The sequence below is a fragment of the Oryx dammah genome, unplaced genomic scaffold (genome assembly GCF_014754425.2).
Source record: "Oryx dammah isolate SB20612 unplaced genomic scaffold, SCBI_Odam_1.1 HiC_scaffold_21, whole genome shotgun sequence".
In the NCBI taxonomy this organism is placed as follows: Eukaryota; Metazoa; Chordata; class Mammalia; order Artiodactyla; family Bovidae; genus Oryx; species Oryx dammah.
In genome coordinates this window covers 12,901,560-12,929,353 of record NW_024070205.1, presented here as the reverse complement: position 1 = coordinate 12,929,353, position 27,794 = coordinate 12,901,560, and the positions used below count along the sequence as shown (strand labels likewise).

The 27,794-nt window shown below is 38.4% G+C and overlaps 1 protein-coding gene across 1 annotated transcript in view; it reads left to right on the top strand.

The window, feature by feature from the left end:
* Positions 1-27,794, top strand: part of PLA2G4A (phospholipase A2 group IVA) — a 171,162-nt gene that overhangs the window by 74,274 nt on the left and 69,094 nt on the right. The window contains exons 4-7 of the mRNA XM_040263791.1: positions 2,510-2,658; positions 3,429-3,542; positions 15,887-15,924; positions 18,315-18,456. Of these exons, the coding sequence (XP_040119725.1) occupies positions 2,510-2,658; positions 3,429-3,542; positions 15,887-15,924; positions 18,315-18,456 (443 nt within the window). The remainder of the gene's footprint in view (positions 1-2,509; positions 2,659-3,428; positions 3,543-15,886; positions 15,925-18,314; positions 18,457-27,794) is intronic.

Genomic DNA, 27,794 nt, shown 5'->3' with positions numbered 1-27,794 from the left:
TCATGCTATTCTAATAATTTTATTTCGTTATTTTTGGCTGCTCTGGGTCTTCTTTGCTGCGTGTGGGCTTTCTCTAGTTGTGGCCAGTAGGGACTACCATCTAATTGCAGTGCATGGAATTCTCCTTGCAGATGCTTCTCTTGTTGTGGAGCACAGGCTCTAGGATCAGGGGCTCCGGTAATCGTGGCTCTTGGACTCATTGGTTGTGACACCTGGGGTCTAGCACACAGGCTCAGTAGTTATGGTTCCTGGGCTTATTTGTCCCACGGCATGTGGAATCTTCACAGACCAGTGATCAAACCTGTATTCCCTGCATTGGTAGGTGGATTTTCAACCACTGGACCACTAGGGAAGTCCTCTACTTGCTATTCTAAATATGTAGTTTTATTTGTGGTTTGCAGCCCTGAGCACTGGTGACATGGCAGAAACATGGTTAAGGAAAAGAAACAGTCATCTCTTGGTCGAGGAGTGAGTTGAATCCCCTTGAAGCATGTCCTTCTTTTCTTTGGCCCATTTTCTCTTCCATCCTTCCTGCCTAGCCTTCTGTTTTCTAATTTGTCTACCATTGACCTGTCGAGAGAGAAAAGCATCAAGTTAGAAATTGCTATGTATAAATGTTCTAAACCAATACATTGTGTACCTTACACAATGTTACATATCAATTATATCTCAATAGGAAGACATATATAAATTCAATGAAAATAACTAGCTATTTCCTTCTGCCTAAAAGAAAGATATCAAAAGAGTGAGCAGACATGACCTCCTCAGATCAACTGAGTAACTGTTTAAAAATGCAGATCCTCAATCTCTCTAGAGATCTGATTATGGGTCTTATGGAATGAGGGTCCAAGTTCTGTGTATTTAATCAAAACCCTAGGCATTTATTCTATACTCTCAGTTTTAAGACTCAGCTGCCCTTGACCAATGATACATAAACTGCAAGTGGAAAAATTAACTAAATGACAATCCCCAATGCTTATTCTTTTGTAGATCTTCTAACTTAACAGTAAAAAAAAAAAGCCCACTTAAAAAGTATGATAACCACAGAGAAGAACTGTGATGGGCATCAATTACATTATTTGACCGTAACTATTGTAAAAGGACAAAGTATATTTTAAAAAGTTATTCATAAAATTATTCTTTGAAAGCCAGTCATTTAAGAACCATTGTTTTTGATTTTGCTTTTTTTCAATGTTTGCATCTTTTTCTGTGTGAACTTTTGTACCTCTCTCTCTCTTTCCACCCTTACCCTCTCTCCGTTTCCACTTTCTCTCTCTTCCCTTCCTCCTGTCTCCCTTCTTCTTCCCCAAAACTCCTTTCCAGCCCCTCTTGCCTTGGCAAGCCACCCATTTGTCATTGAGAGAATGACCGTTGCAGTCGCATCTTGCTCTGATACTTACTAGGTGTATGATATTAACATTTCTCATTTCTTGTTGCCTCAACACTAAAAGTACTTTATAGTGCTGTTTTGTAGGATTAGAATGAGACTCCTGCGTGTGAAGTGCTCAGCAGAAACCCTGTCAGTCATCACTTGATGGCTGGTTTTCGTGGTTATGAGTTATAACGGCCACACAGGAAAGGATGTGTTAAAGAGAAAAGTTGAGTCCTTAAGTTGGGGTACCTTAAACACTGTGATAGTTGTTAGATTCTGAAGATACAAAGAGGAGTTCCTAACCTCATGTTGTTCACAGTCTTGTAGGAAAAGTGCAGTAGTGTAAGATGAGGATTCAGAGGAGCCACTCAAGAGACAGTGATCAATATTTCCACACACAGGGTCAGTTGCCTTGCTATGAAATATATATAGAGAGAGGGAGGAAATTTAAACAGTTCATTGCAGTCATTTCTCTCAGTTTAAAATGGTAACCATATCATGTCCTGACTCAGTGGGTCTTTACATGCAACTGAAAACGCTGTCACTTCCATCGGGTTGAGTACCATAATAAATACAGAAATATGTATTGACTACTATTGTAAATGCCTCCCCTTAGAGTTTTTCAGTGTACAACCTGTACAACCATCCAAGGCAGCCTTATAACCTTAAACAGTATTTATGTCACACTGGCTTTCATTATTTGGTTTGGCAAATAACATAGTTGGGTAATTTTTCTAATACAAACAATCATGATGATCCTGAGCTCATAATCTTGTCATCATTGTAGTCCTGGGGTAGAGGTTATGTTGTGGTTAGCTAAATGAGATTGTTATCATTGTCTGAAGTTGGACTGAAATGTTGATTTCAGTGACCACGCCCTCTAGGCAGAGAGAGGAGTTCTGAATAGGTCACCTAATAAATGATTCCCTCTCAAAGGACTGGTAGGAAGTACAGGGGCATAATATGTAGAAAGCATATAACCTACAACGTTCTTCCATTATATATTATTTGTTCTCAGACATTTCAAATATGTAATTGTAGATTCATTGAAAATAACCTGATAACACATGTCAATAAAAATCAGTCAGAATTTAATCACATTTTTGCTTCCTTCTCACTTGTGTTTAATGTCTACAGTTGACACTCCAGACCCCTATGTGGAACTTTTCATCTCTTCAACCCCTGACAGCAGGAAGAGAACAAGACACTTCAATAATGACATAAACCCTGTGTGGAATGAGACCTTTGAATTTATTTTGGATCCTAATCAGGAAAATGTTTTAGAGGTAAGTGAGTCATTGGGGGATAGTGGGTCAATGGGGGTCAAGTGAGTCACTGGTGGGGTGGTTATCTTCAAGTTGAGCTTGAACGCATCAAATTTTTCCTCTCACTGCTTTCATTCTTCTCAGTTAGGTGGTTGGAGTACAGCTGTGCAGTATATGGTAGATGAGCTTCTAGCTGCCACACATCAAGCTATATGAGTGTCCAAATGCAGAAGTTACGAGGGGCTAGAGTCTTTAATCCTCACCATGTACTTTGCTACAGTCCATGGGGTCATAAGAGTTAGACATGATTTAGTGACTAAACCATGCCAATCAATTGCACTTTGGAGAAAACATTCTTTCTGTTTTAAAAGGGAGGATCCAAGTACAAAGGATAAAATATTGCCGATTAGGACATCAAAATAAGTTAATTTTCTTAAATTTGAAATAGTTAGCTTTAAAATAAGTTCACATAAGTCTTTTCCAACAGTTACATGAGTTTTCTACATTAACTTCTTTCTCATATTCCAAAATAACATTTCCTCTGAGAGGGAGAAATTTCATTTTTCAAAATGTGATAATGAATAGGCCAGTCACAAGAGTTAAAAAATGAATGATTATGTTAGAAACTCAGAAAAGACAAAGTATTGCTAGTAGAATATTTAGGATTTCAAGTGACTATTAAATATTACTTGAAGTTTTTCATTTTTTTAAAGTGTGGTGGAGATTTTAGATATAATTTCCAAAGATCCCAGAAAAATCTGATATCTGTGCTCTATTTTTTCTCTCTACAGATCACGTTAATGGACGCCAACTATGTTATGGATGAAACTCTTGGGACGACAACGTTTCCCATATCTTCTATGAAAGTTGGAGAGAAGAAACAGGTTCCTTTTATTTTCAATCAAGTAAGCAACACAACAGAATTATTTTTCAACCTTATATCAGATAAAATCTAGTTAATCTGGAAAGTTGGAGTTTAATGTTTGGAAACCTTTCCCTTCCTTCCTTTCTTTTTTCCTTAGGTGTGCTGCATTTCTCAGATTTCAATAATATTTTTAAGAATAATAAAACTTTAGAAAAATTATATACACTGCGCAAACATTAGAGTCTTTTTACAGGAAACTAGTATTTTACAATGAGAAATGTAAGCAACAGGTAGACCAGGATTCAGAAAGCTTGTCAATGCATTAATTTATTCTTGTTGGGTGCAGCTCAGTGTTTTTGTCCCTTCAAATGATTTTCCAAATCTCTCTCCTCTCACCTAAATGTACATATCCCTTAATCTTACCTCCTTTCCTAACAGTTACCATGCTGAATTATCTCTTTCTTCGTGAACCTCCATGATAATTATATATTGTTAATTGGGACTGAATCTTTTAACCTCTGCAAACTAAAATCCTGTAGGCCAGGAATTTAGAATAGTGGTCATGCATGCCTAAGAAATGACTTAAGCCCTGAGGACTACCTGACCAGTTCATTTAATCAGAGGAACTCTGGTGCCTTCTGCACACTGCAGTCACGCACTCCCCACTTATCGCTCTAGCTGCTACAGGAAGCATGTCTTCTATATACTTTCTGTCCAGTGCCAAGAGATACACTGGCCACATTTTAAAGTTATTTCATTCATTCCTCTTCCAAATGTTTACTGGAGGCTACCCATCATTGTGTTGTGTTCAAGGCTTCTAAAGAAGAATAAGATATAGGAAGCTTTTCCCTCAATTATCTTCATCTGGGGTGGAGGTGAGGTAGAGGTTGGGAAAGCAAATGGATATAGGGAGATATATGTGATGAAAAGAAATCACCACACAGCAAGATTAAGTATCAGTGAGGCATATACAGAGTGCAGTGGGAAGACAGAATGAAGAAAGATTGTGTTATGAGACGAGGCCAGGTGTGGATCCGTATCAGTAGGTGATTTTGAGCAGGTCAAACAGTGAACATAGCTGTTAACACTTTGTCATTTGAAGCCAGGTTGTTTGGTGTTTAAATCCTACCTTTGTTTCTTACCATCTGTTTCATCCTGGCAAAATCACTTAGCTTCTCTGAATCTCGATTTATTCACCTGTGAAGTGGAGATCCCTTGAGGAGGAAATGGCAACCCACTCCAGTATTTTTGCCTGGAAAATTTGATGCTCAGAGGAGCATGGTGGGCTACAGTCCATGGGGTCTCAAAGAGTTGGACATGACTGAATGACTGAGCATGCAAAGTGGAGATAATATCTCATAGGAAAATCACTATGATTAAATGAGTTAATTCTATTTATATATATCTATATAATTTATATGTAATGCATATTACATTTAAATATATTCTGATATAATTGTTCAGTTCAGTTCAGTTCAGTCACTCAGTTGTGTCCAACTCTTTGCGACCCCATGAATCACAGCACGCCAGGCCTCCCTGTCCATCACCAACTCCTGGAGTTCACTCAAACTCATGTCCATTGAATCGATGATGCCATCCAGCCATCTCAGCCTCTGTCATCCCCTTCTCCTCCTGCCCCCAATCCCTCCCAGCATCAGAGTCTTTTCCAATGAGTCAACTCTTCTCATGAGGTGGCCAAAGTACTGGAGTTTCAGCTTCAGCATCAGTCCTTCCAGTGAACACCCAGGACTGATCTCCTTTAGAATGGACTGGTTGGATCTTGTTGCAGTCCAAGGGAGTCTCAAGAGTCTTCTCCACACCACAGTTCAAAAGCACCAATTCTTCGGTGCTCAGCTTTCTTCACAGTCCAACTCTCACATCCATACAGGACTACTGGAAAAACCATAGCCTTAACTAGACGGACCTTTGTTGGCAAAGTAATGTCTCTGCTTTTAAATATGCTATCCAGGTTGGTCATAACTTTCCTTCCAAGGAGTAAGCATCTTTTAATTGGCTGCAATCACCATCTACAGTGATTTTGGATCCCCCCAAAATAAAGTCTGACACTGTTTCCACTGTTTCCCCATCTATTTGCCATGAAGTGATGGGACCAGATGCCATGATCTTCATTTTCTGAATGTTGAGCTTTAAGCCAACTTTTTCACTCTCCTCTTTCACTTTCATCAAGAGGCTTTTTAGTTCCTTTTCACTTTCTGCCATAAGGATGGTGTCATCTGCATATCTGAGGTTATTGATATTTCTCCTGGCAATCTTGATTCCAGCTTATGCTTCTTCCAACCCAGTGTTTCTCATGATGTACTCTGCATATAAGTTATATAAGCAGGGTGACAATATACAGCCTTGATGTATTCCTTTTCCTCTTTGGAACCAGTCTGTTGTTTCATGTCCAGTTCTAACTGTTGCTTCCTGACCTGTATATGGGTTTCTCAAGAGACAGGTCAGATGGTCTGGTATTCCATCTCTTTCAGAATTTTCCACAGTTTATTGTGATACACACAATCAAAGGCTTTGGCATAGTCAATAAAGCAGAAATAGATGTTTTTTTTGTAACTCTCTTGCTTTTTCATGATCCAGTGGATGTTGGCAATTTGATCTCTGGTTCCTCTGCCTTTTCTAAAACCTGCTTGAACATCTGGAAGTTCACGGTTCACGTACTGCTGAAGCCTGGCTTGGAGAATTTTGAGAATTACTTATATTTATATAATTTTGTATGAAATATGTTTATATATTAGTTTATACATTAAGTATATAACATTACATATAAAATGTGCTCCGTCGTGTCCAACTCTTTGAGGCCCCATGGACTGTAGCCTGCCAGGCTCCTTTGCCCATGGAATTTTACAGGCAAGAATACAAGAGTGGGGTGCCATTTCCTACTCCAGGGGATGTGCCCAACCCAGATATTGCACCCATGTTTCTTGTATCCCCTGCATTGTCAGGCAGATTATTTACCATTAGAGCCAACTGGGAAGCCCACATATAAAATATATAACAATAATTGATTATAGAAATATATATAATACTCAGATTCCCTGGGGCTTAGAGGGTAAAGTGTCCACCTGTAATGCGGGAGACCTGGGTTCAATCTCTGAGTCTGGAAAATCCCTTGGAGAAGGAAATGGCAACCCACTCCAGTACTCTTGCCTGGAAAATCGCATCGATGGAGGAGCCTGGGAGGCTGCAGTCTGTGGGGTCACGAAGAGTCGGACACGACTGAGCGACTTCATGTTACTTCACATAGATTATCCATCCGTACATATAATACTTAGTGCCTCATACATGTGTGTGTGCCTACTAAGCAGTATATAAATGTTTGTAAAGAGTTGAATTTCAGTAGGCAGAGAAGCAATTATGAGCATTCTAGTTTCTAGTAGAAACTGCCAAGGCATGGAGTCTTGAAAAAAGAAAGCAAGCTGAGGCATGACAAGTTACACAGCTTGGCAAGTACATGCTGGTAGGCAGTGGGTAGAGAGTTAGAGGTGGTTAAAGGCTAACATTACCTAGGCATGTTACTAAGGTCAGTTCTCAGCAGACCCTTGTTGAGGGCTTTGTAAGCACAATGGGCCTTACCGAAATGGAACGTTTTTTCCTGCTCTTCAGTCTATGACTCAAAGATTGATTTTAAGAGAGGAAACTGTAGGAAAACATGCATTACCTCGCCTGTCATTTCCTATGCTCAGTTGTGTGGCTGCGGGCTCTGAAAAAGACTTTCTGCATTCCTGAATTTTGAGTAGCTTATATAATTATTTTCTTTAACGTGCTTGAAAAAACAGTTGGCCAAGCAACTTTTTTTCATTACACCATTCTCGAGTCCTTTGTAGTTTCAATCTGAATGAGAGTTCTTTTTTTTTTAATTAATTGATTTATTTCTTAAAATTTATTTCTTTATTTTTGGCGGCACTGGGTCTTCGTTGCTGCCAGCTAGATTTTCTGTAGTTGCAGCGAGCAGGGGCTGATCTCTAATTCTGATGTGCAGGCTTCTCATTGTCGGGGCTTCTCTTGCTGCTGAGCACGGGCTCTAGGAGCGTGGGCTCTATAGCATGGCCTCAGGAGTTGTGGCACGTAGGCTTGGTTGCTCTGAGGCATATGGAATCTTCCCAGTCCAGGGCTGGAACCGGTACCTGCTGCATTGGAAGCAGCGAGTCTCAACCACTGGACCACCAGGGAAAGTCCCTCCATTAACTTACTTCTAGATACTTTTTAATTCATGAATTTCTCTGCACTAGAAAGAATGTCTTGTTTATCATTTGACTATTTTTACCCAGAAGTTTTCAATGCTTCCCATTTACAGATATGGAGAATGATAATGTAATAATTAAAATCTAATAATATAATAATTAAAATCTAATGATAATGTAATAATGATATTTAATGAAAATGATAATGTAATAACTAAAAAAAATCTTTTTTATGCATCTTTGAAGTATTTACCTAGCCATAGCTTATTTTTTAATATGAGAATCTGAGTCTTTACAGTGTACCTAAAACTTTGTTTAATATCAGGAAAGCTATCAAAAGTTTCATTTTCAAGGAACTAATAGTCTGTTTGGAGGAGTAAGCATTCATGATAGGCTGATAAGTAATAGAATAAGTAGTCTCATGATGCATCTATTCATTGATTGACTTATTCAACACTGAATGTGTTCCAGAGAATATTCCAGGTGATGGGCAGACAACAAAGGACATGGTGGATGATGGTTCCCAGGGAGCTTGCATGTTGATGGGGAAAGTAAATAGGCACCAAGAAGCAAAAGGATAATCAACATAACATCAGCCAGTGATAAATGCTATGGGGAAAATAAAATAGAGGGGTGTGATAGAGAACAGTTGGTGGGCAATGGAGTTTATATAGCCAAAAAAGGCCTTTCAAAGGTATTATTGTTTTCTTTAAATTTTCTTATCAAAATTTTCAAGCATGTGCAACGTTGAAATATTTTTACATTGGATACCCATATATATGCTACCTAGATTCTACAATTAACATTTTATTCTATTTGCTTTTCACATCTTTCTCTCTGTCCATCCATCAAACCATCTTGATACATACTTATGTATGTGTGTATATATATATATTTTTGTGGCTATAATAAGGCTTGTGAGATCTTAGTTCCCTGACTGGGGATCAAATCCAGACTCTTACATTGAAACTATGGTGTCCTAACCACTGAGCATCCAGGAAAGTCTCCATCTTGATACATTTGAAAACAAACTGCAGGTCAAGAGGGATGGGACATATGTATACCTATTGCTGATTCATGTTGATGTTTGGCAGAAACCAACACAATTCTGTAAAGCAATTATCCTTCAATTAAAAAATAAAAAAATTTCTAATTAAAAAATAGACTGCAGACAACAGCCTGTTTCCTCCCTAAAGACACTTCAGCACATCAGCAACTAGAGTTCAGGATTTATGAATTATAATTGCAAGTACCAAATAAATCATGTAGACAATGTAGACAATGAGAATTATTCATCCATTTATACATTTTGCAAATAACAATGGAGCACCTGCTGTGTGAACAGTCTTTAGGCACTACCTATTCAGCAATATACAAATAAACAGGAATCATTCCTCTCCTGGAACTCATATTCTATTGGATTGGCCAAAAAGCTTGTTTAGGTTAGTCCCATAACAGTGTACAGAAAACCCAAATGAACTTTTTGCCTAACCCAATACCTAGTAAGATAAATAAGTAAAGGATACTTATGTTGGATAGAGAGCTAAGTAAATCAAGGAAGGAGGAGAGGGGAGTAGGCATATGTCTGTGAAGAGGGTTGCAAAGGCAGTTTCAAAACTGTGACTAAGAACAGCATCTGTGATGCTATCTGAAGGTAGAAGGCGCTCTGGGTGGGAAGGTCTTGAAGCAGAAGTTTGCCTGACTTGTGAGAACAGCGAGAGGGAGAGCATGGCTGGAGCACAGAGTTGCAGGGACGGTGGCCGGCTGGAAACAAGGACGGGCCTGTGGCCACAGTGGACCCTTGTGGGTCAATGACGGGGGCTTGCTCTTAAGGGAAGGATGCGGTTGGGTCACTGAAAGGTCAGAAGGCCATTCTGGTGGAGAGAAGAGCCCTGGGCCTTTGCTCACAGTTCCAGGACTAGAAAGGACAAGCATGTTCAGGAAGTGGCGTCTAGACGAGTACCGGTGGAGGTCAGGGGGTGGGGTGGGCAGAGCATTCATGTGTGAAGGAAGAATAGGTACGTGGAGATCAAACCTTAGCAGGGCTCAAATTCAAGATGAAATTCAAGTATTATCTTACTGATATCAGTGATTCATGGAAGGTTTATGACCAAGTCATGGGGGAATTTAGAGCAAACAGGATTTGGCCTTTTCCTCAGAAGTATTACTAAGTCAAAAGTTGGTAGGTAAAGATATAGAATGTTTGATATTGAAAACAAGAAGGTTGATACAGCTTTAACAGACTAGCTCTGTTGAAAGTGGCAGGTATAGATGTGAGGAATACAGGGTGACATGAGCAAACAATAAGTGTGGCATTAGCTTTAATGTGTCAGGAAAAGGAGAATGGAATGATTGCTCAGTGACAGAGAGAATCAACTGAAGTTGGAAAGCAGGAGGTTTTCCAGCTTTTCCCGAGGCTATGATTTATCATTCAATTCAATTTTAAAATGCTCTCTCTCTTTTTTTTTTTCGAGGAGAAAACCAATTTGAGCCCACAGTTTTGTTTCCCAGCTACCACTCATAAAATCTGGGTTAGGCTGTGCTTGTTGGAATCATAAGTTTGGAGAGAGTCAGAGTTGTCTTGCGAGCGAGACTGGTGAGACGTGCAGCTTTTCAGACCCTAGGCTCAGAGTCAGACAGACAGCCGTCTGGGTTGGAATCATGATTTGGCTACTTATTCACTGTGTGATGTTGGATGAATTTTCTTTTTCTTTTAGCCATGCATTTCTATTTGTGAAGCAGAGTTATCCGTAGTACCTACCTCTAAACGTTGTGGTTATGGGTAAATGAGTTAATAGATGGAAAGTTTTAGAGCAGTGCCTGGCTCACTAAGCACCAAATAAATATTAAATATTCTCATTATAATTATACTGGCTGGATTGAAGTATTTGTCAAATGCTTCATGAACCTGACTTAACTATCACACTTGCTGATCTTACTTACTGACCGAAATGCACTTCTTTATATACAGGTAGAGACTGTACATTTAGTGATCATTGTTTCAACCCAGTTCAGAATCAAAAATGCTCTAATATAGTCACCCATTACTGAATATATCAAGTGTGACATTTGTTGCAGTATCCCATTTTTAAGTGGAAACACAGGGTTTCTTCTGAGTTTAATATGTTTTGTGTAAGCAAAATCACCCACTTCAAGAAAATCATGAACATGCTGAGGTTTTGAAGTTAGATGGGTAAAAATTATACTTTTAAAATTCTCTAGATGAATCTTTATCTTGGCCAATACTCTGAGGAAGGTAGTCTTGGATTTCCTGCTGTATGCTGTTTCAATTGGACATATTTATTTAGAAGTTAGTGTTATTGTTTTAAAATAGCCATATCTCATGGTTTCTGTGGTATCTTAACTTTGACTGAATGTTTCCTTTGGTTATTGTGCATTCCTGATTGTGACTTGAAAATGAATGAGAGAGTCCTATAGAAAAGATAGTGACAAAATTAAGAAAAGGTAGTTTTGATGGTGAGTTAGTATCAGAATGATTGCATTGGAAAACTATGTATTGATATGTGAAGGCAAAGACTATGATTTAGCACAGTGAGTGAGACAGAGCAGACTTTGGAGGGAAAGCAAGAGAAATATATAATTTTGTGGGAATTTGGGAGATCTTCAGCCAAGATGTGAATGCCATTGTATTAACACAGGGCAGAGTTCAGACATAGGTCAAACAATTCCTGACTTCATGAGAGAACGCATTTGTATTTCGGCGTACTAGCAATGAAAACTTACATGAATCTATTTTGATACTTCTACAATTTATAACTTTTAAACGTCAGGGCATCTGAGACTGTTCTTGCATCCTTGGGGTCCTCTTCTGGACCGAAGCTCCATCAAGAACTAGAACACTTTCAGTCTGTTTAATGTTACTTATCTTACCTGACAGGCATCAGATACTTTCATCTTTGAATGAATGGGTAAATGAATGTGGGAAATACAGGAAACCTGGAAAGTGCCCAGACGAGCATAATGAAAGTAAATGAAGTTTAAAAAAGAGAAAAACTTAAGAGCATGAGAGATTCCCATTTGAAAAAGAGGTAGTATTTTGGTTTCGTAGTAGTGCTATAAGAAGTCTGATTTATTGTATGATAGCTGATGGTTACACAGTTCTTTCTGAATTTCCAATCTCCATGTTTAAAAAAAAAGGGACTTTATGGAAAAAGAGACTGTTGTCAAATGTAGACAGGAAAACTCTGTGATAAAGTGGAACATGGCTAGAGAAATAATAGTGTATTTTTTTGTCTTTCAAATCTTTTAAGACTGCCTGGGATATTTTGGGGGGTACAACTGCCCTGAATTCTTGGGTGATAGATTATATGATTCCTGGTAGTGAATGCAAATTTAATTTTGTTAAGAAGCTATATTTGTTAGCAAGACTTACTGTGGTGATCCTACTGCAATATATACAGACACCAAATCGTTGTTATGTACCTGAAACTAATATAATGGTATATGGAATTACATCTCAATTAAAAAAATGTTAGTTTGCAGTGATATCAAAAAGTCATATGTATTTAAAAAGATGATTTTAGCAGCATATCATTCAATTTAAAATATGCAAAATTTATTTAGATGTGACTAGTATTGGTGATATTATAATTTCCCCTCTGTACCTGGATTGCCTACTTTTCTACATCCACATCTGATTCCTTCTTCATAGGATGAAGTTACAGTTTATGTAGACATGATTTTTTGTAAAAATGACCCTTATTTGTTGGTATAATTTTTTTGTTATCTTGCATAGGTCAGGTAAATACAGATAAAGTAGAAAATATCATGTAATTCTCCTGAAAGATGTAATGATTATTGAGTCAACACGGTGATAAGCTGCTCTTTGTTTCTAACAAGGTGGGGAATGGGTAAATTGACTTAGGAGGGATCAGAATTCAAAATCAGTTTTATTGAAAGTAAAGTTTGTAAATACTGGAGTGTTATAATAAGTGATGGCATGGCATATTTGAAGAGCTCTTTACTAATACGATTGGAGAAGGAAACAGTAACCCACTCCAGTATTCATGCCTGGAAAATCCCATGGACAGAGGAGCCTGGTGGGCTACAATCCATGGGATCGCAGAGTCGGACACGACTGAGCGACTTCTGTGTGTGTGTGTGTGTGTGTGTGTTACTAATATGATAGATTTTCAAGTTACAACTTATTTGACTGTGTGCATCTTTTGGAAATAATTCTAAAGGACTTTCTTAATGCTGGGCACTGTGCTTATTTTTTCACTTTATTATTTCAAAATAACCCTGGGAAGTTTGCAAGAGAATTAGTGGGTTAGATACTTTAAAAGTTATTTTTAAGTCTGAAATGGCTTTAGAAAAATAGTTTCTCGCCTATAGTTCCCCTCCCCTGCCTGCCCCAACTGAACATCTTCCATTATAAACATCTAAAACTGTTTTACATTGTGAAATTCAAAGAAGAGATTGTTGTTTATCCCTAGAGTATGCAGTGGGTATAGCCTGCTTTTTATATTAGTAATTCCTAGAAGAGGTGGACTTCTCATTGTCCTGGCTAAGTGTATTTTGGGGTTGAGGAGCCCAGGGAGATTTGACCACCATTCCCTTTAATAGCCTTGATAATGCAAGCACCCTGGAAGAGGGTGATGCAGAACTGCTTCATGCGATGTGTGGGAAGGAGTCTTCAATAGTTGTTTAATGCCTCACAGGAAGTACATATTTTTGTGGCTCTTTTATCTGTAATGATATGTTCCAGGTGAAAGATGCAGAGAGATTGTGAATGTCTATCTTCATAGCATGTCGGAACATAGAGCATCAAGTAGGAGAATTTAAAATTTCCTCCAGGTTGTGGGTGGTCCTCTGGGGCAACAGATGGAAGTAGGGACCCGAATCCACGTGACAAGAACCATGGCAGCACCTTCTATAATACTCCAAATTTCAGAAAACTCATGTCCTCTCTTCTCCCCGCCTGCCTTCATTTAAAGAGTCTTATCAGTCTGTCTAGGATCACGAGTGTCTTAGCTAAGAAATGTTGTATTTGGATATGGAAGGGACATTCTCATGGAGAAAACAAATACGACCATAAACATAGCAGTTAATTTTCCTTTTATTATTGTTGGGACAAGTAGGCATTAGATATATTCAGGCATCAGATTTTTTACATGTAAAATATTTAGAGAGCTACCAGTTGAGAAGCCAGCTTTTTCCCACTTTCTGTCATGAGGTGGCATATTGAAATGGGAAGCCCATTCCAACTTAGAATTTTTCCATGAGTTAGAAAACTCCATATTGTAATCTTGTTCTTTTAATCTCCATTCTTTCTTGGGGCTTTTGCCCCTTGTAGATAAAAACAGTAAATCTAGTCTCATTTTAATACCAGTTTTCATGTATTTTATTTTAAACAAGCAGACCGTGTTTTATCCACTTGTTTTTCTTATTGAATATCCGAAAAAGTAACCTCACTCAGTGTAAAATGTTTTCCAAGCCCCTCTTTGAAAACGACTCCATTTGAAATGTGGAAATGGACATGTGCTGAAATGTGGTCTGAGCAGTGCTTTCCTTCATAGAATGCACAGCAATTACATAAATTGTTTAGAAGCCAATCACCTTTTTGACTTAAAATTGAACTATAATTTATCTAGGCATGAATAATTCCATTTGTACTGGGATTCTTGATTATTTTATCAACTTCAAAGTAATACTGAATATTCATAGGATTCCTTATGAGAACTGCTGTGTGGGTGGGACCAGCCTATGATTTTTTCCTCTAGTAGCAGTGAAATATTTCTTGACAGGAAATGATACCTTATATGCTCCTCTTCCACACGCACATGCACAGTAATTCAACAGATACTTATTGATTGTGTGTTGCATGCCAAACACTGTGCAATGAACTTGTAACAGAGACCTACTTGAGACAGAGCTTACAGCCTAGTGGGAGAGGCAAATTTTTATACAGATAATTTCCATGCCTTTTTCTTACTCATAAAATTCGGTACTGAGAATTATCCATGAGATTATTTTAACATTTGGAAAGCTCCGTCTAGTTTGTTTTATTCCATCTCCTGAAACCAAAAATAGAAAAAGTCAATAATCTGCAGCATTATTGACTCAAAAAATATGTCTCAAAAAATATCCCCTTCCCATGTTAAGAGGCATATCCTAGTTCTGTTCTGTTTGAAGGTATTCAACACATTCATTCAAACTATTTTCTTAAAATAACTGAGGTAATAAAAATAAGAGCACCATCTTACAATTGTGCAGCAAACTTTGAAACGTTCTCATTTGGTTCTTGTAACAATCTAAAGTTACATCGTTTATCACTAATGGCTGGGATAATATTGAGAAGGTCTTTCTATACAATATATTTATAGTCTCTGGAAAGACATTTTTTAATACCCCTTTTCTCTGCGGATGTTAGTCATTCTTTTCTTCATTAAACCCAAATCGGCCTGTTGGAAGGATAGAGTCCTCCCATAAGTTTGGTTGGTTCACACAGTATTGAAAAAAACAAAAACTTAAGCCCCATATCCCATTTCAGACGTTTCTTACACTGACCACAGTTGGCTGGCCCTTAGGTCTTGCTGTCCACTTTGGACAGGCATTCTGTTTCTGGTTTACTACAGCGTACATTTGTCACAAATGCGCAAATGTGACTTTTCATCCAGGTTTTCTTTAACTTTGACCCCTGATTTTGAGGCCTGGGGATAGCCCCTAAATAATGGTACACATCTCTGTAGTTTTAAATCTTAGGAAATTTTTATGATTTTTGAAAAATGATTTTTAAATGCACTGCTTTTTTTTTGATGAAAGAGGATAACAACTCTATCAAGGCAATTCTTATTCTTGTTAAAATCACATATCAGACTTCTCTGGTGGTCCAGTGGTAAAGACCCTGCTGTAGGGACAAGGGTTCATGCCCTCCAGTGGGATCCCTGTTCAGGGAGCTTGATCCCACATACCCCATGGCACAGCCAAAAAGTAAAAGAAAAAAATGATTATAAAGTAGGCTTATCTCATGAAAAAAACAGCAAAAAATTATTTATTGAAATATACCTGTAATTTAGGATCTTAATAGAGCTATGGTACTTTTATTTTTACTATAGTTTTAGGTTAAAAGTCATCTGTCGCTTAAAAATTATTTTGACTTTGTTTGCATTATAAATAACACACATACATTTTATGACCTAACTGACTAATTTATCTGTTCTAGGTCACTGAAATGATTCTGGAAATGTCTCTTGAAGTTTGGTAAGTGCATTTATTTCACTGGATAGAAAATATTGTGAGTGATCCACAGATTTTAATTGTTAAAAATTATGCTTTTAATAGATGAAGTAATTCTGACAGCTTTGAGTATCAAAAATGCACACTAAATGTACTTTGCTTTTCTTTAGCTCTCTCCTAAGAGCTACAGCAAAAGGGGGATGTATTTTGTGGAACACTGGCCTGACCATTTACCTAAAGCAACGTCACATATTAGTTGCAATGAAAGCTTGTGGGACTATTAGATTGGTACAAAAGTAATTGCGGTTTTTGCATTGTTGTAATTTGCCATTTAATACTGGAAGACATTCATAATAAATGTGGTTATGTTATACATCAAAAAAAAAAAAAAAAACCCCAAACCTAATATTCTTTGCTCAAGTTTCCAGTAATTTAGTGGTTAAATGATAATTGTCAGAAGAAGAGCCTTTAGAAAGGGCCCTCCATCAAGTTAAATATCTATTCCCATAGAAAGAAATACAGCTATTGAAGCTGATTTTTCATGGTTGATTCAGATGGATATTAAAAACCATGAAAGTGAACATACACAGAAAACTGTAAGAGGAAACACTGAAAATTGAGACTGCCTTTGTTCATAAAGATCAGCCGGAAAACAAATGATGAAGTTCCACGATGTGTGTTGTGCTTTCAAAGTGGCCTCCAATAATGAATGTTGGAAATCCAATTTATTCATTTTCAAATGGTGAGCCTTAGGGGAGTCAGGCCTGCCTTGAGAATAAGTTCATCTCTGATCTAAGACTGAGGTCAATAGATGCTGCCTTCCTCAAGCTCTCTGCATCTCATTGAAGTGGGTTTTTACCAAAGTTACTAATACACAGTTTATTTACATGAACACCACAGAATTAGTGTAACATTTTATATCTTATAATTTGCTAAATGAATGAATATGGATACATTGACATTGGGTTTATATATTTTTCTTATTTTGATCCCTGGATAATGTGGATTCAACTTAGACAACTATTACATAAGTTACTGCTGCCCATCAGTAAATAATCAGGATGTATCAAAGGACAGCTTTTTTACTTCTGTTATTTTGCATTATATCTATTCTCGCTTGTAAGTGATATATTTTGGCATGAGATTAGAAATAGTTTTGCTACTTGACTATGAAAGTAACACTATTCATTTTAATGGGAAATGGTCTCCATTGGTGTAATTAATACACTATTAGCTTTAGCAGAGCAGAATTATCAAAAATAATGTAGGAGAAAAACTGCAGCTAAATAGCATACATAGGTCTAGAAGCAATTTACTATATTTCTACAGTTAAGTTTAATCAAACTCTAGTGTTACATGTTAATTTGTCTTGATCCTAAAATGAAATGCTCTTTAAAGAAAAATTCAATTTTTATGGAATGTCTTCAATTAAATAAAAAATAAAATCAGGAAAGAAATGAATTAGAGAGCTTAAAGATGGTACAGAAGATATGAACCATACTTCTGTTACTATATTTGCCAAATTATTCAAAATGTTTCTAATTTTCTTTTACATATTTTCATACTGATATCTTCTAAACATCTATGTTCATTACTTTATTTGTAGATCTTTAAAAAAATCATGCTTCTTGTGCTTAACGTAAAATAATGATCAGTATAGTATGTTACAAGGAACGTGAGTTGTAGAATGAGAAGTCCTGGATTTAAGTATCTGCTTGCTAATTTTGCTAATGGTTGAAATATTTCTAATCACTTTTTTACTTACTTGTAAAATAAAAGTACTTTATAAGTATATCTGTTGTGACAATATAATAAGATGTTCTTTCTAAAGAGCATTTCTTACCAGAAACTTTTTCACACGTTTGTGGTAATACTGCTTATAGTAGTTAAAAACATGGACATAACACCAATACTTATGGATACATAAATTGTGTAATAATCACATAATGAAAATGCCTCAGAGTAGTAAAGATATTTGAATTAACTCTACTTATAAACACAAATGAATCCTCAAAAAAAGTTCAATGGAGAAGGTGATTTGCAGAATACATCAGTTGATAGCATTTACAAAAAATATTAAAAACCTATAAAATGACTCTATATTATTTAGACCTAAATGTATAATGTAAAATTATAAATAAGTACATCAGAAAAAGAAAGAGCAAGTTTAAAGTAGTGGTTACCTGTGAGGAAGAGAAGAGGAGATAAAACTGAGGAGTGTCCCTTGGATGTTTCTGTGATAAGATACAGTGGCATCGTTTTATAATTTCATTTCGGATCCCCTCCTAGGAAACGGCTTGAGGGAAGAAGTGAGAATGTATCAGTTTAGTTACGGGGGCTTGAGGGAACTGGATGATGTATAACAAGGCTATAGACTTGAGGACATTAGTTCATTATCTCTGTTTTATACGCAGTTCATCCCCAGACCTCCGATTTAGTATGGCTCTGTGTGACCAGGAGAAAGCTTTCAGACAACAGAGAAAGGAAAACATAAAGGAAAACATGAAGAAACTGCTGGGCCCGAAGAATAGTGAAGGCTTGCATTCTACACGTGATGTGAGTTGGAAATTTTTCAAAATGGTTTTGCAATTTAATAACAATTTTGTTTGTGCTTTCTCTCAAGTTCCTCTCAAATGTGAAGATATTGAGACTGAGTATTATTTCTCTATCTTTCTAAGGTAAGGTGAGTGTTTCATAAATGGAAACTCTTTGAGGAAGATCACCACAAGGACTGCCCATATGTGGTAGTATTTATCAGATGTAATTTTTAAAAGAGGCATAGGCATACTGATGCACAAACAAGATGTTCATTTCATTTGTAGGAAAAGTTTAACCTGTAAACGGGTCATTGAATTCATTTTAATACAAACGAAGATTAAATAATTGTCGAAATTATCATTACTGAGCCAGAACAAAATGTTATAAATCTTAATGACAACAACAAACAAAATGTTTTTCTTAAAAGACATGAATAGAGGAGATAAAAGGAAATGTTTCCAATTATTACTATTTCATATCAGAGAGTGAAAAGATATCCAAAGTTGACCAGGTAGTTAAAACAATGATCTCCACATGTGAATATTTTTCATGATTCTAATTACAAAGAGATGTTAAAATTTAAAAAGTTTGTCAACGAATATTGAAAGTACAATCCTTCAATTGTACTTTAACTCCTTTTTCTTCCCTTAAATTCCAGCAAATTAAATGGCATTTATTTTATTCAGTAACATATTATATAATCCAGTTTTTGTCTATCTACTTACCCCTTCTCTGATTTATGTATGTATGTATGTATCTACCTGCCTACCTACCTATCTACCTATCCATCCGTCCATCTACCCATCCATCCATCTATTGGTCTATTCTTCTTTCTGAAATCTGCAAAATAAATTTCTGCCATGGTTAATAATTCTGTGTTATATATTTTAAAGTTGCTAAGGGTAGATATTAAAAGCTTTTATCACAAGAAAAAAATTTATATATGTATAGGGACTAATATTAGCTAGACTTATTATGGTGATAATTTCACAATATATACAAATAACAAATCATTATGTTGTACACCTAAAGCAGTTATGTCAATCATACCTCAATGAAACGACATTTTAAAAAGTGCTGTAGTAATGTTCATCAAATGATAATAATGGAATTTCTTCTTAATGGCATATCAGGTAATACTTTTTACTTGTTGCTTTGAGCTTTTCTGTTAATTGAATATTTTAGATGAATATAATTTACTTTTAGAAAGATATTAAATGCATGAAAGTGAAAGTTGCTCAGTTGTGTCTGACTCTTTGAGACCCCATGAACTGTATAGTCCATGGAATTCTCCATGCCAGAATACTGGAGTGGGTAGCCTTTCCCTTCTCCAGCAGATCTTCCCAACCCAGGGATCGAACCCAGGTCTCCTGCATTGCGGGTGGATTCTTTACCAGCTGCACAACAAGGGAAGCCCCAAAATACTGGAGTGAGTAGCTTTTTCCTTCTCCAGGGGACCTTTCTGACCCAGGTATCGAACTGGGGTCTCCTGCATTGCAGGGGAATTCTTTACCAACTGAGCTATTAGGAAAGCCCCTATTAAATGCATAAATCAATATATATCTATAAGCATGCATATTTATCCCCATGCATGTACTCACAGATCGGATATTCAAGATTATTATAAATTAAGGACCAAATGCAATTGGAAATGAGAGAGAAATTCTGAGTAAGGGGACCAGATGTGTACTTGTTCCATATGTGATGACAGAGTATCTACCTGTGTTTCTAGGTGAGTATCGGGGTCAAAAGCCGTTCTGCTGATGCTGAAATGGCTTTGCTATGATAGGAACAAACTATAAGATAAGATGTTGCTGATTGGCAGTTTTTGCTAAAAGGAAGCTTGGAGGAGGAGCAAAACCACCATGGATGTTTCTGTTTAAGAAAAAATGAGAGACTTCTCTTCAGTCCCTCATCTTGTGGTTGACTATTGTCTCAGTTAGCGTGAGTTCCCTGGTGGCTCAGACGGTAAAGCATCCGCCTACAATGCGGGAGACCTGGGTTCGATCCCTGGGTTGGGCAGATCCCCTCCAGAAGGAAATGGCAACCCACTTCAGCATTCTTGTCTGGGAAATCCCACAGATTGAGGAGCCTAGTAGGCTACAGTCCATGGGGTTGCAAAGAGTCAGACACAACTGAGTGACTTCACTTTTTTCACTTTTCATTGTCTCAGTTAATAAGTCCTTGAAGACACATCCTTGAGTACATATTACTCAGGAGTTTCTGGTTTCCTGGAATGTCTTTATGATCTTGTTTTCTACCTTTTTTCGGCAGTTCTACACCTTCTTTTTGTCCCCAGCCTTGTCCGACACTGTTATATCCTTGGAGCAGAGAAATGGTATTTCAAGTTATTTTTCTTTTCTGCCATTTGTCATTCATTGAGACATTGTGCTAGGAACTGAAGGTGAACAAAGCTGAAATGGTTAATACCAGTCACTTTCCTTGGTGAGGTTTAAAGCCTCGCTGGAGAGAAAGACATTTAAGCAGAAAAAAAGTGATGGAAATGGGTATCTCTGTTAATTCATGGCTCTCAGCTTCATCTGGGAGACCCTTTCTGGCTGTCTCAGTGCTTCCTCACCTTGCTGCTTTCCATTTATTTGCAAATGGAATGAGAATGTTTCTTATTCCCAGCCGCTTATCCACCCTCTGGCTCCCTCACAATGGATAGACTTGCCTGCTAATCTGGGAAATTAAAAGTCATGAGATGATAAATCTTTCATTTCTTGCCAGAGGATTGACATATTCCATAGCCCAGGCTTAGCCTTTGCCACTTCCCTCTGAGTTCAGTAGAAGAAACCACACCTTTTCTTTCCAATTCAGTCACCTCACACCACAGATAGGGATTGCAAACCCCGATTAGGAATCCCAACATAGCAACTTTCCAGTCCTCCCAGGACCACTCCCCACCTCTATTGTTGGCCTCGACCTCCGCGTGAACTTTTCCTATAAAAACATAACCATGCTCTAAACTCTGATACATTTAGGAAAAAAAAAAAACAGAACCAGAAAAATCCCCCTGGAACGGACATTCCCTTCTCTTTTCTGCTCTGCTTCTCTCCTTATCTTCACAAAATTTCCCAGTTTCCTACACAACCTCATTCTACTTCCTTGCTTCCCTCCGGCGTCTGCTCTACTGCAGCTGCGCCACTAGTCCCCAGTACCAAGGAACACGTGCCAAAGGACCTTCTGGCTCTGTCTTACACCTGATTTGATAGCTGCAAGTGACTCATGTTTTCTGCTATTTGAAACACTCACTCTCCTTCACCTACTGTCTTCTCTCTTTTTTAAAAATCAGTTTTTGCCGGAGCATAGACGCTTTACAATGTTGGTTAGTGTCTGCTGTACAGCGAAATGAGTCAGCTGTACATACACATCTATTCCCTCCCTTTTGGGCTTCCTTCCCATTCAGGTCACCACAGCGCATTAAGTAGAGTTCCCTCTGCTATCTGGGTTTCCCTGGTGGCTCAGATGCTACCGAATCTGCCCGCCATGCAGGAGACCCTGGTTCCGTTCAGTAGGTTCTCATTCAGTTCAGTTCAGTTCAGTTCAATTCTGTTGCTCAGTCGTGTCCGAGTTACCTATTTTATACATAGTATCAATAGGGTCTATGAGTCAATGCCAATCTCCCAAGTGTTCTCACCCTTTCTCCCCTTGGCATCACTATATCTAGTGTCTTCTCTTTATTTTCATCATGCCTATTTGGTTCCCTTTACCAGATCTTCTTTCTCTGCGCATTATTTATGAGTTCTTCAAGACTCAGTCCCAAGCCCCTTTTTTCTTCATTCTGCACTTTTTTCTCTTCCATGTTTCACCCAACACCTTTGGGCTGAGATGGTGTTGTTTCTCAGTGACTTAGAACCTCCCTTGCGATCTTCAGACCTAAATATCGGTACCTCCTTTTGCTGATTCATTCACTTGTATTCCTCACACCTCACACTCAGCATATCTGAATCCGAACATCAAATCCTCTCCTCCTTATAGTTCTACTGATGCTTGTCCTCCTTCTTTCCATTTTTTGTTCACACTGAAGTCTGAATGATCTTTCCAAAATACAAATCTGATTTTATCAAACTCAAGCCTAAAATCCTTCCCCTGCTCTTAGGACTGGCCTCAAAGCATCTTTCCAGCTTCACATGTTGCTGTGCCTGCTGTCACTTCAGTCGTGTCCAACTCTTTGCATCCCTGTGAACTGTCCTCCTCTGTCCACGGGACTATCCCAGGCAAGAATCCTGGAGTGGGTTGCTGTGCCTTCCTCCAGGGGATCTTCCCAATCCAGGGATCTAACCTGTGTCTCTTATGTCTCCTGCATTGGCAGGCGGGTTCTTTACCACTAGCACCATTTGGGAAGTAAAGTATACAGCAAAGTGTGGACTTCCCTGCTGATCTAGGTGGTTAAGATACCCACGTGCTGCTAGTTCATCCCAAATCCCCTCCACCCCCTCCACTGAGTACCTCTTGGCTCCAGATCTCGCAGGACCCTTTCCCAGTTTGCATTCTCGTGTACACATTGTTGCTTCTGTCTGTCTTTGCCTCCCCATCCCCCCTTCCTCCACCCCACCCCCTTTTCAGTGAACTTACAGCCTCTCATTCTTGAATCAGATCACGTGTTACTCAAGCAGTCTTTGTCATTCGCTCCTCCATCCTTCTGTCTCTCCCCCTGGGTCCAAGTTAGGTCTCTCAGTCATATTCTTTTACAGCACAGATATATGTACATTATCTTCTCTGGATTTCCTGCAGTCAAACTTTTAAAATACTTGTACAAATTTTCATTTAATGTCTGTTATTTTTTTTCCGTTAGAATATAATTTTCATGAGGAGCAAGGTAGTGTCTGTGTTTTTCGCCTTTATATGCCCAGCACCAGCTCAGCTCCTAGCTTGCAGTAGACCCTCAGTAAATGTGGTGTTGTAATGAAAACAGGAAGGAATGGGGCAAGGCACAACCTTTAAAGAATGACATAGCCATAAGGTACGACAAAAAAAACCCAACTAGGTTCAAGGTGGTCACATATTCGATTTCCAGTGGACCCTGAGCCTTATTATATGCTCATTGTAATAGTTAACTAAATGATACACCAACCAGCGCCATGACATTTGTGAGGCTAACCATCAGAGGCCAAAAAGTGAACCATGGCATCATTCCTGGAAATCTCTGCCCCTTCTCCCAAATAATTGGAATATTCCTCCCACTGATTAGCCTGATTAGTCAGCCCATTAAAACTAACCACACTATTTTTCAGTGCTCTCTAGCTTTCTGAGATGGTTCATACTCGGTGGAGTGTATTTTTCTCTAAATAAATCCACTTCCGAACTATCACTTTGTGTCTCACTGATTTCTTTCACAGTGAGACATCAAGAACCTCAAATTCATCAGAACAGTGAGAGTCAGGGCACAAATGTAGGCAGTGGTTTGGCATTTCAGCTAGGGGATGGGTTCACTAGAGAGAAAGAGCAGGGACTCATAACTGAGGAATATTTGATCAGGTTATTGGGGAGGAGGGGGTTTCTCAGGTGGTGCTAGAGGTAAAGAACCCGCCTTCTGAGGCAGGAGCTTCAGGAGATGTGGGTTCAGTCCCTGGGGTGGGAAGATCCCCTGGAGAAGGGAATGGCAACCCATTCCAGTATTCTTGCCTGGAGAATCCCATGGACAGAGGTACAGTCCGACTCTAACAAAGAGTCAGACGCGACTGAGTGACTAACACAGACTGGGGAGGAGACAGGTTTGGATGAAAAGATTGCAGTTTGAAGGGTTGAATTGAAAGTCTATGGGGCATGTTGCCACAAAAGTCCAGTGGCCTTGGTCATAGGTTTTCCTTTTCAAAAGGAAAATTGCTGCCTCATCTCCTAGGCACTCCTGTTGTGAAAAGGAGTCTTTCTGGGAAAATGAAATTTGGCCTACTATTCATACATATTGACTTTTCTGCAGCAGATGGAGAATGAGGTAATTATGCTTTTCTCTGGGCTAGTCTTCAAAAATATTAAACTCATGTTTTTGGTAGTCATTCCTAGAATTAAAACTTTTGATGTTTTAGTTGAGACTTTTTTCTCTTGGCAGAAATCATCCACTTAGATGTATTTAGCACCACCCATTCCCATAACACAAGTATCATTTTCCTATTTTGTGTTTCTCCTGAGCCAAGGGCCTCTTAAGCTCCCATTTCCCTTGCTCCCTGCCAAGATCTTCACCTTCGATTCAGTACTGGCTAGTTGGCCTCCTGAAGGTAAAAGGAGCAGACTGCAATAGCAGTTTGTCTAAGACAGAACAGTCCTACTCAATATTAATGCGGAGATGTTACCTGTCTTGTTCCCAGTTTTCAACAAATATTTTGCAGCATCCAGTTTAGGATACCAATGTCGACTTAAAATGTAGAATGAATTTTGGCAGAAGGAATTTGGGTCCCTTGCTTCTTCTCTGTGTTTCACTTGTAAAATAGAGACAATGTCTCTTATTCAACTAAAAGGATGAGTATAAAGGCTTGTAAACCAGCCCAAACAATGTGTAAGGCACATCTTGGTTACTTAATACTATAGTAGCACTTAATACAATAGTAGCTATTAAACCAATATGTGGGTATTGCTGTTACATAACACCCCAGGGCAATGTCAAATTCAATAAAACCTTAGCTTTTCTACTTGGATAATGCTGTGTTTAGTCATGCAGTCGTGTCTGACTCTTTTCGAGTCCATGGACTGTAGCTCGCCAGGCTCATCTGTCCATGGAGATTCTCCAGGAAAGAATACTGGAGTGTGTTGCCATGCCCTCCTCCAAGGGATCTTCCCAACCCAGGGATCGAACCTGCATTGCAGGCAGATTCTTTAACATCGAGTCACTTGAATAAGTCAAATAGTTAACGTTTTGAGTAACCCAAGAGTTTCTTCTCCTCAGCACTAAGACTTAAAAAAAATTATTCTTGATAATAAAAAGTTCTAAAATGTATTGATTTTAGTCATTTGGATGAAAAGTTTCTAAAAAGCATAACTCTTTGCCCAGACTGAAGTGGTTTAAATGCTCTCATGTCTGCAGCCACTGCGATCAGCTGCCATTTCTCCAAGCTCTATGTATTCCCTAAAAGTAATTTCTTCAAATCATCCCTTTCTCTTTCAACTTTGTTTTTGTGGAATTAAAATCTGATAAGTGAGCTTATTGTTGGAACAGTGTCTCTGATGAATATAATTCCTCCATAAATAAAAAGGGCTGAGGTCTTTCCTGTGAGTAAGATCTGTGACACTTTGTGTGTGGGAATTTTTGTCATATTTGGATTATTTAAAGGCCAGTTCTTTTCAATGTTCTTGTTCCAAAATAGCTTTTAATCAGATGAAGTTTCCAGATTAGAGTCTCTTATTTGAAGAGAAATGCTACTTAACAGTTTTCATGTCCCCACATAACTGACTATAAAGAGAGCAAGAACTGGTTAGGGGACTCAGATTTAAAATTAAAATAGCAGGGAAATGAGAAAAGGAAATTTGTTCCAACTTTCATGGAAGAATAAAGATGGAAATGTTCCTTCTTAAGGCAGAATATAAGGAATACACAGACAGATAGCTTTGTATGAAAATAAGAGTATAAGTAGTCCTTAAGTAATATATTCCTATATCTAGACTACTATTATGTACTTAAGTTTGTCAGATAAATTAAGTGAAAAACTAGAGAAAGAAGAGACTGTCTAGTGACAGAGGGGGAGAAAAAGCCAAATAGTTTCAAAGAAGGAGGTAATAAAAATCAACCTTGGGTTTTCAGTTAGAAGTTTTATTTCTTTGTTTATTCGATTTCCTGCATTAAGAATATTCTTCCTCTCGCTTCCACCTTCATTATGACAATAGCACTTTCCCGTGTCAATTCCTGTTCCTTTTAGTTGTAAACATGGTTGGACAATCAGTTGGAGCTCCCCTTAGCTAGTTTTGAATGGGGTCCAAAACAAGAGAAGGCTCTACAATAGGACTCAGTTAAGTTGTGAGCTGCTCTGCCCTGAGGGCCAGATCTGTTGCTGCTTGAAATGTGTGTGGCAGATAGGAATGCTCTTTCCAGGCTGGAGTAGGTACTTGCAGATGAATTGCAGCACAGGTACCTTGGGTACAAGACCTTGCCATCCTCTTTGATTAACTACTGTCCTTCGGAAAAGTAGCTTTTGGCCTCTTACTGGGCCTTAGTAGAGATTGCATGCTTAACTATAGGTCACCAAGTTATCATGTGACCTCAGCTGACTGTCATGTTATCTGACCCACCAAGCCATAAAGTTGGGTGTGCACCGATGCACTCCATCATACTACAGAAAGAAGTTTTATATATGAAATCAGGCTGACCAAGCCCTGAAGATACACATAAATTCCATTAAGAAGTGGCCCAATTGCCCACGTGTCCCACTTTTGTTACCTAACCTCTCTTTTCCATCCTGCATCCAGAGCCTCATAAGTGAGTCAGTTGACAAGAGGAAAGAACATTTGTTTCTTGTCACAGGTGATTTTGCAAATTTTTTGGTACCACCTGAAAGAGGACAGCTGCAGGACCCCAGTCCCTTTCTGAGATACCCTTGAAGGAAAGTTGTGAAGGGAAATCTTCCCAGAGGGCAGAGTTATAAGAGGGCACCTACTCTTTCATTTTGCTTGGGTGGGGAAATGGCCAGACATGAAATTATATACTGATACATGGCCTGTGGCCAATTCTTGGGCTGCTCGGTTAGGGACTTTAAAAGAACACAATTGGAAAACTGATGACAAAAAAGGAAAAGATTGTACAGGAGGTGTATGAATTGATCTTTCTGAATGGATGGAAAATAGCTGGGTCCTAGGTCTATGCCCACCAAAGAGTGGCCTTAGCAGAGAAGGATTTTATTAATGAAATATATAAGATGAACTGTTTTGTGGATACCAGTCAGTTTCTTTCACACGTCATCTCTGTCATCACCCAATAAGATCATGAAAAAAGTGGCCATCATGGTAGGGATGGAGGTTAGGCTTGGATTCAGCAGTGTGGACTTCCATCTGCCAAGGCTGAACTGGCTACAGCAGCTGCTAAGTACTCAGTTGGCCAGCAGCAGAGACCAACACTGAGTCCCCAACATGGCATCATTCCTATGGGTCGTCAGTGGCAGATTGATTACACCAGACTGCTGCCATCATGGAAAGAGCAATGTTCTGTGTTTACCTGAATAAACACTTACTCTGGATTCAAATTTGCCTTCCCTGTACTCAAGAATTTTGCCAAAACTACCATCTGTAGACATACAAAATGCCTTATTTACTGTCATAATATTCCATACAGCATTGCTTCTGATCAAGGAAATCGCTTCTCAGCAAATGAAGTGTGGCAATGAACCATGTCACGGAATTTACCTGCTTTACCATCTTCTCCACCATCATGA